The sequence below is a fragment of the Sinohyriopsis cumingii genome, unplaced genomic scaffold (assembly GCF_028554795.1).
Source record: "Sinohyriopsis cumingii isolate HCF-2022 unplaced genomic scaffold, ASM2855479v2 utg000131l, whole genome shotgun sequence".
Classification (NCBI taxonomy): Eukaryota; Metazoa; Mollusca; class Bivalvia; order Unionida; family Unionidae; genus Sinohyriopsis; species Sinohyriopsis cumingii.
The window spans coordinates 1,977,830-1,992,997 of record NW_028315872.1 but is presented as its reverse complement, the minus strand read 5'-3'; the positions used below and the strand labels follow the sequence as shown (position 1 = coordinate 1,992,997).

Here is a 15,168-nt window from a genome sequence, read left to right as displayed (position 1 = left end):
TCGATTTGGAAGTCAAGGGCACGACCCAGGCAAATTTGGAAAAGACGTCGATGACACAAAACAAATATTTGTAGCCACGATTGTAGCTGGCCAAATGAGAGACATCGGCTAAATCGGCTTGCCATTGATGATCGATGCCTTCCACTCGGGTGCGACTTCTGGCAAACTTGCGTCGAATGGGTTTGTGTAAAGTGTAGGTAGCTTGTTCTTGTAACCATCGTTGCACTTGAGGTAAACGGAGACTTTTCAGTCGAGTTTTGGCAGCACGATACAATTTTTGAACTCCTGCGTAACCTGCAGGATGGGAGGGATCGTAGTAAATGCTGTCTAAGACTTTTTCCATTTTTTTGTGTTGGTTGGTGTGTTAATAAGACACCCACTCTTGGAGGATGCTACTCTTTTTCTCTTGGGGTATTTTCTTGGATTGCAATGCTTTGCATGTGCGGCCAGCAATAGGTGTCGAAGAGGAGAAGGATGTCTGAGCGGGGGATATCGGTTCTTGTTTCACTTCTGTCTTCACTTCTGTCTTCACTTTCTTTTTCTCTTGTGATGAAGAAGGGGTGGCCATCATCTTTTTAATCCATACAATTCTGGAGGTAGGTGGTGTTGTTAACTTGCGTACTTTTTCTCGTGGAGTTTGAAACCCTTCCTCTTCTTCTCCTTTTTCTGTCTTGGTCACGGGTACTGGTGGCACTGGTACTGGAACTGGTACTGGTGATGGTGCTGGACTTTTCATCAAGGTCTTAAAATCTTTCAGAGTGGGTAGAGCTGTTTCGTCTAAAGCTTTCTGGTGAAAGAGTTGCAGTCGTTGCAAGAGTTGACCGTACTTTTGCGATTTTTCTGTTTCGGACAAATCTTGGCGATCCATCAAGGACTGCAATTCGTGTTGTAACTGGGACATCTCGCTCAAATGGGGATTGGGAGGTAAATGCGGGGTGTGTTGTTCTTGCCACCGATGGTATTCCATCCATCGTTTGTAAGGCACTAAAGCTAGTTTTCGTCCTTCCATGGGGTTGTCAGGGGTCGATTCTGAGATCTTGGGACTTCCGAAGGCCTTTTTATCTTGCTCCCACCAGTCCTCCCAACATGGTTCCCAAGACTCCTTTCAGTATGGGGCCTAACAAGAGAGGTAAAATACCTCCACGTTGCACTAACATCTTCTTTTTTTTGAGAATGGGAATTTTCTTTCGAACCATTTGGCGAAGAACGTGACGATGTTTGCTTAAGCATTGTTTCTGGTGTTTGGGCAAAGGGATCGTGCCTTTCAAAACGTTCAAACAACATTCGCACACGGTATCGATGACCTCTTTGGAGGCTGTTTGAATGTGTTTTTTTCGTAGGGGTGGAGAAGCTTTGGACAGGACAGATAACATGTCCCCATGTTTGGCTAAACGTGGTGGCAGTCCTTTCCTTTTCTTTCCTTGGGGTTTTCTGGAGGGTGACATCTTTGAGTCTTCAGGAGCACCAAAAAAACACTGATACCCGACTTGGTCACAGGCCTTTTTTATACTGGAACGCGTCGCCACTGATTGTCTTGACGTCGTATCAGTTTGAGGACAGGCATGACACGTCGTGCAGGGGTACGTAACGGACTAAATCGAGCCAGTTCTTGCTTGGACAAATCCAGTAAACTTTGTAACATGCCCGATCTTTCTTGAACTTTGATTTTGGGAGAAGGTACTTTGTGAGCAGCAGCCACTGCCACTAAAATGGAAGGTCCTGCCACTGGGGAAGTTCTTTTGGGGGTCATCAACGGAGAAGTTCTTGGTGTGATCAACGTCTCCAAGTACTCTTCAGTTCTGGGTGTCATTAACGGAGAAGTTCACAAACGTGAAGTTGCCGGGGACGCAGTCACCGCCGTGGCAGGTCGTGGTTTGCGAGTGTAAGGTTGCGTCCTGGCCGAAGTGCCTCTCTTGCGACTAGTTTTCTGTGGACTTTTCTTTTTCTGGGGGCTTCTTTTCTTTTTCCGGGGTGGTGGTGGTGTCTGGTCAGAGGAGGGTCCTGCCACTGGAGAAGTTCTCCTTGGGGACCTGGTCTTTTTCTTCTTGGGGCTTCGTTGGACTTTTGTCTTGGGGATAACTTTGGGGGTATTAGGATCCCATCTTAAGAGTGAGCGAATGATGACCCCTCCTAGAGTACCGCTCCCTCCAGGTTTCAAAATGATTTGTTTTTTGGTTTGAGTGTCGATGCGGGTATCGGCCAGTTGGACCAAAGCGACTTTGTTTCGATCGAAAAAGCGTTTGGTTTGATGAGGAATCTGAATGATTCCTTGGAGTAATTGACGTGTCGTCACCGTGAACCATCGTAAGACTTCTTTGAGACTAGCTTCTAAGACACGAGCTCGTGTTTGTGGATCTTTTTCTCGACTGATGCCATACAAGGCACGAATCAATTTGACGGGAAGATGCGACTGAAGGTACGTCATGTTCGCACTGAGAGTGAGACAGACGAAAAAGGGTCTGAGGTTTTTATAAATTTTTTTATGGGGAGTGAAATGAAGTCGAGGACGGAGACGTGTACAGGACAGGCCCTCCGTCTTGGCACCAGTGGTGAAACAAGTGGGTACGAAATCGCAAATCCTCAGGAGTCGTAGGTTTCAAATCGACGAGTAAATAGGCGTGTGGCGTTTGAGTGGCATCGTCGTACGCCTGAGTCAGCCAAGGCGTTCCTAACTGTTTGGCTAAGACTTGCACTTGCGATTTATCTCGAGGGCTTTTAAACAAGACCACGTAATGCGCATTGAGACTAATGGTGCGATGGGCTTTACTTTGTTGAAACAAATTTTGGGTGATGTAAACGACACTGGCATTACGGTGATGCCCTTTGCGCGTGAACCACAGTTTAATTTCTTCTTCGTCTTCTCCTAACATGTCGTCGAAAATGACCAAATGGGTTAGACGGGAGTCAGAGACGATGCCATCGTCTTCTTTAGGAATGCCTTCCACAAACACGATGGAATCGCCTTGACTTTCTCGCAAGAGGCTGTACGCCGATTGCCACTCTTTGTAACACCACACGATTCGTTGAGGGGGTCGATCGATCAAATGATGTTTATGTTCGATCAAACGTTTGACGAATTCGGTTTTGCCTGAACCGCTAGGTCCAGCAATGAGCATGTTAAAGGGATGGCGAAGATACAAAGCCTCCCAACTGGCACGATCTAAGTGTTCGTCGATGACTTTGACAGTAGAGGAAGAGGGAGCAGAGACAGCAGAGGTAGCCATGGTGTGAGAAATGTCACTTGTGACACGAAAAACAAACAAGACAAGAGTTTATATACTTTTTCAGAACACGTTTATTGAATGTTTCAAACACGAATACGAAAGACAAAAATGCATAAAAGCCAAAGGCTTAAGTACAAGAATAAAAGGCACATGATAACCATGAAAGTGGAATAAACACAAGTGTCTGTACAACATGTTTTGGGTAAAGTTCTAACCAGTTCTATAGTAGGGGTAAGGTCACACAAGTGTCCTCCCGAAAGGGTCTTTCAGGCCTGTCCACGACAGTCCTGTCCTGGGTGACGGGTTCTTCTGGCACCGTCACTAACACAGGTTGAAAAGTAACTTTTTTCCTTGAATAACTCTCATGCATACTGGGCCACCTCTTGTGTCCAAGCCTCAAAACCCTGGTCTCGGTGATGTCCAACATTTGACTCCTAACCAATCTGGTTTCTTCTTCGTCAACGACATGGTAAGTTACTTCAATGAACAATGAACTATCGATCTTGCCTAGGGTTCCTTTTCATATACAGACCAATACCGACGTGACCGTACGGTAAGGTGAAGTGATTGGGAAGTCGCACTCGCTTCTGGTATACAATTTGATAGACTTTTTCCAAGGGTCGACTGACGATGTGGTGAGTGGGTAAACGTACAATCTTGTTCGGTTGATAGGTGGTCACTTTAAAGTTTCCATCCTCTCCCGATTGCAAGGCTTCTTTCAATACCCCAAAGTTGACCACTCGACTGGTACGATGATTCAGAGTCAGTCCTTTCACTTTGCACGTCGTGTGCACTTCTCCTTGTTTGTCCCGGTATTCGTAGCCGTAATTTTTGGGACCACCACTGACGAAACTTAGAATCTTGTCGTCGGGATGCTCGTCTGTCCAGGCTCCTAAACGGCCTCCTTCGATGTCAGGGTGCTGTTGAATCGGGTGATGGATGTAAATGCAACTGTCCGTGTCAAAGTACAGGACGCGTTCTTCTAACAGTTCTAAAGCTTCGTACAATTTTAAGCGAGCATGAGCTGTCACGTAAGCCGCAATGATGACATTTCCAAAAGGGTCGTCTTGTACAAAGTCCAGATCTTCTTCGTAATTGACCAAGATCAAATCCTCGCGAACGACGTCCACGTGTTTCATGTATTTGGTTTGGAAGTAGCGGGAAGGTTCTGTCAAATATTCCGTCTTGGGTAAACACGGTCGTTGTGCCATTTTACCCCACAAGCAATTTAACATCACTTTGGCAAACGATCGCCTGCCTTCGTTTTTTTCGATGTGGTCTAAATAGATGCCTTCTTGTGCGTAGTATTTCTCTTTGAATTGTATTTGGTCTTCGGGAGTGTGACACCAGGACGGATAGCCGCTGGCTTCTTGTTTCAGTTTCAAAAAGGCATCCACGTAGTCGGCGAAAATGCCTTTCTGAGTAGGGTCACCCTTGTGGTATTGTTGTGTCTTGGGAAAGTGGCAAATTTCGTACACTTCTAACAGTTGGTATCCCATGTCCATAGCTTTGAACAATTCTACGCTGACCCAGGTTCCCGTCAAGGCACGTTCTTCCTGGCTGTGATGGCAAGGTTGGTCCTGGTTGCACGTTTCGGCACAAGTACGGCACAAGGGAAACATCAGTTTGCCTTGACAATGGTGAGTTAAGACGGGATTGTATAGGTTCGTGGGAGGCAAAACTTTACACTTGATCAAGCCTTCGTATTGTCGAATGTTTTTCAGGTCGATGTGTTCCGTGAACAATTGCGGGTGCCCTACAGGAAAGCGACAATATTTGCACACGTAGGGATACAGCGAACACACGTCCAAGTATCTGATTTCTTCTCCTTTCTCTTCGTCGGCTTGGTACAGCAAACAGGTGGCATTGGTCCTTCCTCCGTACAAACTATCCCTCGGGTTCAGCGGGTCCATGAACTGGTAACTTTCCACGAGGCGTTTAAACTCGGGATCGGTTTTCATACGGTGATCGTACTCGTGTTCCCACATTTCCACCACTTGGTATCCTTGCTGTTCTAACTTTAGGCGTCGCTGACAAGTGTCCTGGTACAAGTCTTCCATGGTTCGTTGCAAAAACTGATTTTTAGTGCCACGGTCAGGGTAACAGACGGGACATCCGTGAAATAAGCAACCGTTAAACTCGTACACGATCTTGGGGTTTTCTAAGTCCCAGCCATCTACCGAATACGTTCCGATGGTCTTTTCGCCTCCTCCGTTGCGGGCATGCTAAATCCATTTGTCTTCCTTGTCGCACAAGTAATGTAACCAACGTAGGGCTTTGACCGAGTATTGACGCTTGACATAGTGGGTCGTTTGAGGACTGATGACAGCCACGGTGTTTTCAGGCATGAATCGTTGGCGGTACACTAAGGAACACGCTTTGGCAATGGTGCAAGCTTCTTTCAAAGGATCGACCCCTCCGTGTTCCATGAACAGTTCTCGAAATTTTCCACAGGAACGCCGTAAAATGTCCACGTCGGAACGACAATACTTTAACATTTCTTCCTGAAAGTCGAAAGGGTCCGAGGCGTGAGCTTGGTACCAAGCGTAGAAAGCTTCTCGTTGTTCGGTACGCATGTTGTCGGGGTCGCAATAGTGAGCCTCAGGCAAATGGGGTAGAACAGCATGTTGATTGGCTTCCGTATTGAAAAAGTGTGGAAAGTACCCTTTAGCCATTTCTGTCATTCCAAACGTTTTAGGCATTCGGCTCAAAGGCATGGCCAAGTAACTCATCGAATCTTTAAACTGTACTTGCCCCACTTGCATGAAAATGATTTTGGCTCCGTTCAAAATCACTTTAGGACGTTCGGTGCCATGTTCCGTATAGTACCTCAAAAGAAACTGTCCATCGTATCCGGAGAAATTGTGAGCCATCACCGTGGCATGACGATGACAATCTCCGTAACGTTCGATGTCCTCTTGGCTCCACGTCTTGTCGATGGGGTCTAAGACCCATTGGGCAAAATCGGCTAACGTGTTTGGTCCCCGAAAGATTTTTTCACGTCCTCCAGGAATCTTGCTGCAGTGAGGGCAATGACTGAAGATAGGTTCTTGAATGCACTTCTCGCACGCTCGATGAGCCACGCAGAAATTAGGGATGTGAATGCCAGTCTCTTGCATGCATTCGAAATCGAAAAAGATGAAATTGCCTTTCTTCTTGTGACCGTCCTCTTTCTCTGGTGGGGGTTGGTATTTTTGCACGTAACATTGGTGTTCCAAGTCCACGATGTGGTGACAAATGTGACATTTTTTGTTTCCTCGACATACGTGTGCCTTGGCATTGTTGGTACGTATGCCTTGTCTACACGTAGGGCAAAATCTCAGGAGTTGACAAGCACATTTCTTCTGTGAACCTTGTGTTTTCAAATGTTGTTGGTAACAGGTAGGGCTGACAAACGTGCGCAGACAAGTCGAACAAGGCACTGGTTCTTCGCTCAGACAGGGTGGAGAGGCCAAACATCCTGGGCATTTCATTCCACAATGCTTGTGTTGCTCTCGATTATTATAACCATAGTCACATTTCTCACAGTAATATCTGTATCCCAGGAATCCGGTGATACTGGTAATGGTATCGAAATGGTCATCGTGATGATAAACATGAATGTATTTTCCGTCCTTAAAGTCTTGGCCTCGAAACAACAGAGACCCGCGCATTTCTTGAGGGTGCACTTTCAAGGTGTAGCGTGGAGCTAGGGCATCTTGCAATTTGTTCATCTCAGGAATGCCACAGGGTGTGTCTTTGGACAGGCCAGCTTGTTGCAAAAGGAGTTCTGCTTCGTTTCGTTGTTTGGATCGGTTCGATTTTCGAATGTTCTCCCAGGTTCTTTTCCATTCTGTCGTGTCGTTCTTGTTGGCATAGGTTCGTCCCACCACGATGACACGGGCTAAACACATCTGGTCATGAGGATTGTGAATTTGGACAAGACTACTCTTAATGCTGCGAAGCTCGTTCACCAATAACATCTTTTTGCGTCCTGTCCCTTGAGGAAGAGAGACGTGGGCCATTTTCAGTGTGGCTTTACCATCGGTGATGTCAAACTGGTCATTAGATTGTTGCACGTGTTGAATCTTGTCCATGATTTTGGAAGGGGTTAGTTCTGCAGGTCTGCTAAACTCGATCCAAACAGGGGATTTCAAACCGTCGTGATCTATGGATAGTGTCAAGCGATCGTCTTCTTTGGGTTGACATTGTCGCTTGAGTGCGGTGAGCAAAGAATCCCACATCTCGGTGATAAACCCTTCTGCTTTCTCCAAGGGTACGTCGGTCTTGAAATCTTTAAACTTCACCGTGTAGGTGTAAGCCGTGGTTCTAAATTTTCTAGAGGAGCGCTTTTCCGTCTCTCGAATGGAATAGTATTTTTCAGGGTTGACTAAGGGTGGTGAACTTGGTTTAGAGGTTTCAAATTCTGGTTCACTCATGTCCTCTTCAAACTCACTGGCATGAATCTGTGCCAAAATTTCAGCCCTGGTACGAGGCGATAGATCACGTTTCTGCCTCTTACTTTCTTCTTCTTCTTCTTTCTTCTCGAATGAATAGGATCGTTTCATCTTGAGTGCAAAACGTCAAATGACTCAAGTTCAAACACCATAGACTAATTTATAGTCTTGGCAAACCAGCGTATATAAAAAGGGTGTGTGTCTTGTCCTTTCACTATTCATTTCACTCTCAAGCTGAGCACAACGATGGAAGAGACTACCCAGATGGAACGTTTCGTCAGAGCTTTTCGAGGGGTCATTAGAAAATTCTCTTCAGACCAGCCGACGGACTACTCTCCTTCCTTTCGAGATAAGAGTCAAGATACTTGCTATATCTGTCAGAAGAAAGGGCATTGGTCTTCAGAGTGTCCAGACCGTCAAAAAAGAACAAAAACGGGGGCTAAAAAAGACAAAAGTCAAGATACCTGTTATTATTGTAAAGAAAAAGGACATTGGTCTCCAGATTGCCCAAAAAAGAAACAAGAGGAGTCAGAAGAAAAGAAGGATTCTTCAGAAGAAAAGAGGGATTCTTCGGAAGAAGAGAGGGATTCTTCGAAAGAAGAGAGGGATTCTTCAGAGGAAGAAGAGGAAGAAAGAAGACAATTCTATTAAAAAGAAGCAAAGAAACAGGAGAAGAAAAGAAGAAGGGAAGAAAATGAGGAAAAAACGGTGAAGAAATTCAAAAAACAGAGAGACTAAACAAGGAGAAAGAAGAAGTCAATGAACTTTTAATTAAAGTGTTCTGTGGTGAATTGTGAATTGGATTGTAAAAAATGGAGAAAAGAATACATGAATGATATAAGGTAAGTGTCTTTGAGTTTTGATTTTAAAATAAGAAGCTACACTCACGCACTCATACACAGACACGTACTATAAGGGTAAAAATGGGTGGGGTTCATTTTTGAGTTATTGGCAAATTGAAATTGTATTTCTTTTCGAGAAATGTGGGTGGCCCTGAAAAGGTCCTTTTTATTTTGGTGTAGGGGTGAGTTTAACCAATCAACTTTAACTGCCTTAAGCCTTTGCCACGGCCAAGGCCTACTTCTGATGATTGGGTTGAAATCACTAAGGGTGGTACGACAGGCTTAGTCACAGGGTTGGCGTGTTTAGCTCGGGAAGGTCGTATTCTCTTCGGTCGTGATAAAGAAGTCTGATACATTTGTTTCAGACTTCTTAACTCCGCTAAAATGTCCAACAGTACCGTAGCCGTTTGATTTTCACCCTCTTGTTTCTTTGCTGCTACTTCTTCTTGCTGTTGTTGCTGTTGTTTTTTTCTTACCTCTTCTTGTTGCTGTTGCTGTTCCTGTAGGAGAAAAGCTTGTTCCGCTTCCTTTTGTCGTTGCATAAATTTCTCCAATTCTTCTTTCTGTCTCTGTCTAAAATTCTCCACTTGCGGTAATGAAGAAGGTAACGAAGGTTCCGGAACAAATTCTTGCGAGGTAAGAAAATCTACAAAATCCCAATGTACCTCTTCTGAAAGTAAGTCCGGGTTCCCTTGGGCAGTCTCCCCTGCTGGTGCACCCCAATGGATCGTTTTCTGAGTTTCCGTCATGTTGAATCACTGTCGCATAGATTGACTGCACACAAGCGCTAGCGAATCTATATAGACCAACTGACGTCACAGACTGCTTTCTTCGGATTGGATGCGGGCTGACTGAATTTTGTAACGCGTGTTTGGATTGGTGAATGAACTCAATCCGTTTCAATCCTGCCTCTACCTATAAATAAGCGCAGTTCAGTGCATTGATTCACCTGTTCTCGTCGCTTCAAGATGTGGACCGATGTGCAATCTTCTACGCTTGTGTCTTCCATGATGTTCCGGACGGACATACCCATGTATGTCCGATCCAAGTGGGCCGTTGTCCACAGGACAAACACCAGCCTGTGGATACGTAGGATCTACGTAGAAAGACAAGGATGCCTGAAAAGAGTGCTGATTTACGGACCAACAGTGAGACGTAGCCTAAGGACAAGAAGAAGACCATTGCGGTACCATTTATGTTAATGAATACATTAACATAAACCCAAAGGCCCTTTTCAGGGCCAGCCATATTTCTCGAAAAGAGATAGCTTTTCCATTGCCTACCCCTTTTCTAAATTTAAAATTAAATTTAAATTTAAAAAAACTTTTTAAAAAAAAAAAAATCCCATATTCAATTCCCCTTGTCCCTAGACAAACCCAAACTCTATTCCCATGTTAATTTCCCTTGTCCCTAGACAGACCCAAACTCTATGTTAAATTCCCATTGTCCCTAAAGTGGCCCAGCGTTTCTCTCCATGTTAAATTTCCATTGTCCCTAGAGTTGCCCAGGGGTGTTTTTAATGCTAAGTCCCATTGTCCCTATGGTGGCCCACTTAACTACTTACAGTATCTACACAAAGAGACCCAGTCTTATCAGTCTTGGACATAAGGTATAAGGCACGAGGTATTAATTTGTTTAACAATTATAAATTTAGAGATATAAACACTGGAGAAGCTAGGTTGAAATTAAATATAGATAAATATCATTAAATGGTATATAATGCAAAATCTTATACACTTAACGACAGTCTGTGGATATTGAAAATTCACAGGTACTGTAGTTAAAAAATCAGAAAAATATGTTAAACTACCATCTTATTTTGTTTCAGCATGTAATATCTTACGTGCATTGCTGCAGCCAATCAATCTGGATAAATGGCTTTAAATAAGCTACTATATCTCAGTTGCCGTGTCCATTAACACAATCGAAAGCCTAAATTCAATTACTTGTGGTAGCCAAATTACCTCTATTTTACCACTCACTGTTTTTGACTTTTTGACTACACACTACATGCAATCCTTCCACTTAATATTATTAAAACAAATATCTCTTTTTCAGAAAAACGGAAAGAGAGGGGGCTCTATTTCTTTACCTGACAAATTACCAACATCAAGAAATTTAGTGGAAACATTAGCTACCAAATTATCAGATACAAGATTATCATCATTTGATGATGTAACTCTCACTCTCTTCTCTCTGATAGTGCGAAATTGCTGCATGCTGCTCTATATACGTCAACTAAAACAATTGCAGATACTGTCTTAAAGAGCGATTCACTCAGAAAAGCTGTTAAGATGTTTTTCATTTGGGAATTTGAACAAAAGGCATATTCAAAATAGATTGATATAAGCACAGAACGTTTCCTGAGTAACCCGATATTGGCTGAAGTATTACTATCAGTAGCATTGCCAGCAGGCAAACTTGGCTGAAGTATTACTATCAGTAGCATTGCCAGCAAGCAAACTTGGCTGAAGTATTACTATCAGTAGCATTGCCAGCAGGCAAACTTGGCTGAAGTATTACTATCAGTAGCATTGCCAGCAGGCAAACTTGGCTGAAGTATTACTATCAGTAGCATTGCCAGCAAGCAAACTTGGCTGAAGTATTACTATCAGTAGCATTGCCAGCAGGCAAACTTGGCTGAAGTATTACTATCAGTAGCATTGCCAGCAAGCAAACTTGGCTGAAGTATTACTATCAGTAGCATTGCCAGCAGGCAAACTTGGCTGAAGTATTACTATTAGTAGCATTTCCAGCAGGCAAACTTGGCATGATTCAGCCCATTAGGTCACCTCTGCCCAAGTTAGGACTCGTATACTCAGTACTTATGATAAATAGGTTTGTGTAATTGTCACTTGTACAAAAGATAATATATATCACTATGAAAAATGAACAGGTTCATGAAAAGGTCTAAATTATTTTCATTTGTTATGTGTTGTTATAATTGCAATATTCCAACTTGTTGAAAATTAATTTTCATGGATTTAAGCAATGTATCCCCAAACCTTTTAAGTGCCCTCACACTATAATAGGAAATGAGCACTCAGCGTATTATTTAGTCAAAGGTTGCATCTCAGAATTCTTAATTTTATTTTCAGAAGATGTTATTGCTACTTGCACGTTTCATTGAACTTTGGTTAATCTTTCCTTAAAATCACATGATACTCTTCCGGTTAGACCAACTAGAAACATACATTGAATTCTCATCATTTTGAAATAATCACAATCTAGATGTCAGAAGGTGTGACCAGTATTGTCAGCAAGTAGGGAAAGTAATTTTCTATTGACACATTTGGTTTTATCATATAAAAGTTACAGTTTGGATGACACAGTGATTGAGTTGGACACAGTGACTGAGTTGGACACAGTGAATGAGTTGGACACTTGTATTCACCTTAACTTATTTGCTACAAGTTTGCTGCCCTCTTACACAAATGTTTCTAACTGCATCTTGACGTTTTGCATGTATAGTTTCAAAATCTTGCATGCAAATTTGTTATATAATTCAAAATGATTTTATTCTGTTTTTCAAAATTGTTTTTCTGTTTTATATGTTTATTATTTCTGGCCCTTTTCTTACCCTTTTTCAGATTTCGAAAGGAAAACACAGCTAATGAATGTCTAACAAGGTGACAAGAACAGCTTTAAGAAACTTTTATTCTGCCTTGTATACGTGCCATATCCGGTTCTATTTACATGTTTTTTTAGATTAAATAACAGGTACTAACGTACACTTGTATATGGATAACGGATGAGTGCCATATCCAGTTCTATTTACATGTTTTTTTTAGATTAAATAACAGGTACTAACTTACACTTGTATATGGATAACGGATGAGTAAAGTTTCAAACCCTTTTTAGCTGAATAGTGTATAACTGTAATACTTTGAAATATAACCAGAGAACAAAGTTCCAGTAATTATCATTTAAACTTTTATGGATCAAACATGAACCAAACAATTTCATAAAGGAACTTCAGTTTTCAGTAAACTGTTATACAATTAATAATATTATATTTAACAATACTGGCATACATTGTACAGGATATGATCGAACTACATTGTCAAATGCAAATTGTGAATCAATACATGATATAACTCATTCTCTACCAATGTTTATTCATAAGGATTATTTTGGACGCATGGCTACCATAGCTTTGTAACCGAGCATCTGTCGACTTAGATTCAAGTTCAAATCATATGTCTGGAAGATCACTAACATGCTGCTAGTTTAGTATACATTTGTAATTTTTTAAGCCGTCAGCTATCACAAATGGCAATCTTTTATGTTTCAGTGGTCAAATTCAATATCTGATCTTTTTTGTAGCTATATTGAAGCATTTGAGACCTTTTCTCAGGTATAAATAATATGACACTTCAGTATGATAATATGATACAAGTGTGTTTCATTGTTTTTATTTCTTGTTCCCAACAGGTTTTTAATAGTTTGCAGAATCTGGTTGTGTCCAGTAGCTATGAAGCTACCATTAGAGAAGTTGAAAAATTAAGCAATTAATGTTCTAAGGAGCTGCAGTTAGCAATCAGGGAATTCTTGGGGACGATGTAAACTGTAAACCTAGGGTGCAACATGAAAGGGAAAATTATCATGAAGGGACAAAACATTGGTTTGCTATTGTGCAACACATGAATTGAGCCATTCTACCAGACCAGCCACAGGGATAGGTTTAAGATCTAGCCTTGGATCAGCTATTTCTATCAGAGAGAAAGATCAAAGATCCAATTTCACAACCCTGAGTTTAAATGCAGCAGTGGATTATTTCCCCTTTCTATAAGTTTAAAGATTTTTATTGTAGCGAAATTGAAGGTGAATTTTCTCAGGAGCTTGCAAATAAATCAGTCATAATTCTACTTCCATTTCTTCCTTACAATGAACAACATTATAGTGATGTCAGTAAGATACTGCAGTCATACAAAGAAACGATAGATGAAATCTGTGGATGCACAGATCATCCTCCAGTGCATATAGGTAGTGCTTAATTGACCGGGGATAGATTTAGTGGTGTAAATGGATTAAATCAAGGTGCTTTTGATGCCATAGAGAGACTAAGGGATCTGAATCCAATTACTTTTGAACTCTAGCATACAGCTATGGATTTCTTGACAATGGCTTATCAGAAGCTCTTTAGCTTGGAGTTTGGAAACTGGCTCTATTAATGGAGAGAGAATTTCTTATAAGGTGGCATGATGTGAATGCTGACGTGAAGAAGCATTATGATGTAGACAAAGATTTCTTTTTGTCATTTGTTAAATCATACATTATTGAGGCACTGTGTGATTTCTTCTGACTTTGTGATCTAAACAGTACTCCAGCCAAGAACATGCATCCAGACTCTATAACAAACATGTCGCTCCAGCAGACTATGGATCATTTTATTGAAATCTCATGGCCCAAGATTTACATGATTGTTGAAGAAACTGTCAAGGATTCATTGACCCCATTCAAGTTAAAGATAGCAATGAGGAAGTTAAAACTATATATGTTTGAAGCGAGGAAAAAAGGTTTAAAGCCAAGTGACACGGATCATGTGCAACAGTATGGCCATACTGTGTTAGAAGTTGGTTTACTGTACATGGAGTTTTTGGATGTGATACACAGACCTCACAGGGACAGGTTACTTGGTTGCCTTAAATACATGATGTTGATGTTCATGAGTCATAACACCAGAAGTAAATATGCTTTAAAAATCCTGCGCCTATTATGCATATTATGCCATCAGCAAACATCATATCAATGTACCTATGGCCTTTTTCTCAACATCGGGGGAAAGAAAGATGGTCAAATACCAGCAGATCTAGCAATGGAACACCTCATAAAAAGGACAAAAAGTAAATGCTTAAAGGCACAGTGAACAAAAAAAATCTACTGGCCAGATCTAAAGCAATAGCTGTCATTGGACAACATTTTTAATAATTTTGACAGTGTATCTGATGTAAAAGTGAGGGCAGGCTATCACTAACAGAGAAACTCTCATGTGTGTGTGTGTGTGTGTGTGTGTGTGTGTGTGTGTGTGTGTGTGTGTTGCATCAGTGATATACCACGAGATGTATTAATGTTTATTTAAAAGGTAACGAGGCTTGCCGGGTATCCTTTCAATGAACAATGTATACAACGAGTGGTATATCATTGATACAGCATACATATTACTCATATATTTTATTTGTACCACATACACATACATACATTTATCATTTGAACGGAGTTAGATTAACCAGAGGCAACTGTGTGTTAACTGAGTCAATGAACTCACACGTATGTGGTATATATATATATATATATATATATATATATATATATATATATATATATATATATACATGGAAACAGAAGAATACAAATATATTTCGTGTGCGTGATTGATTTTCTTAACCATTTATCTCATTTCCAATCTCTCTGGTGTGGGTAGAAGGTTTGACCAGAAAATATCATTCGCACGTGGATTACTAACTGATTATAAAGGGAATGAAGAGAGGCTGATCTGCCCTTTTAAGTGGATCTGAAAAGAACAAGTGTACATTAGACAAAGAAAAATAGCTAAGCAGAATGCTGCATCATACCAAATGCAAAATGAGAACTGCGTAACACATACGAATCGCTTAATGTATCTAACATAGCACGGCGTTGACGCCTTATCTTTACAGTGGTAAC

General features: G+C 41.6%; 1 protein-coding gene across 1 annotated transcript; it reads left to right on the top strand.

The window, feature by feature from the left end:
• Nucleotides 1-13,675: 13,675 nt before the first annotated feature.
• LOC149774816 (uncharacterized) lies at nucleotides 13,676-14,371 on the top strand. The gene is made up of 2 exons (XM_089944726.1): nucleotides 13,676-13,793; nucleotides 14,010-14,371. Exons 1-2 carry the CDS (start codon nucleotides 13,676-13,678, stop codon nucleotides 14,369-14,371), a joined length of 480 nt encoding a protein of 159 aa, XP_089800852.1.
• Nucleotides 14,372-15,168: the final 797 nt, after the last annotated feature.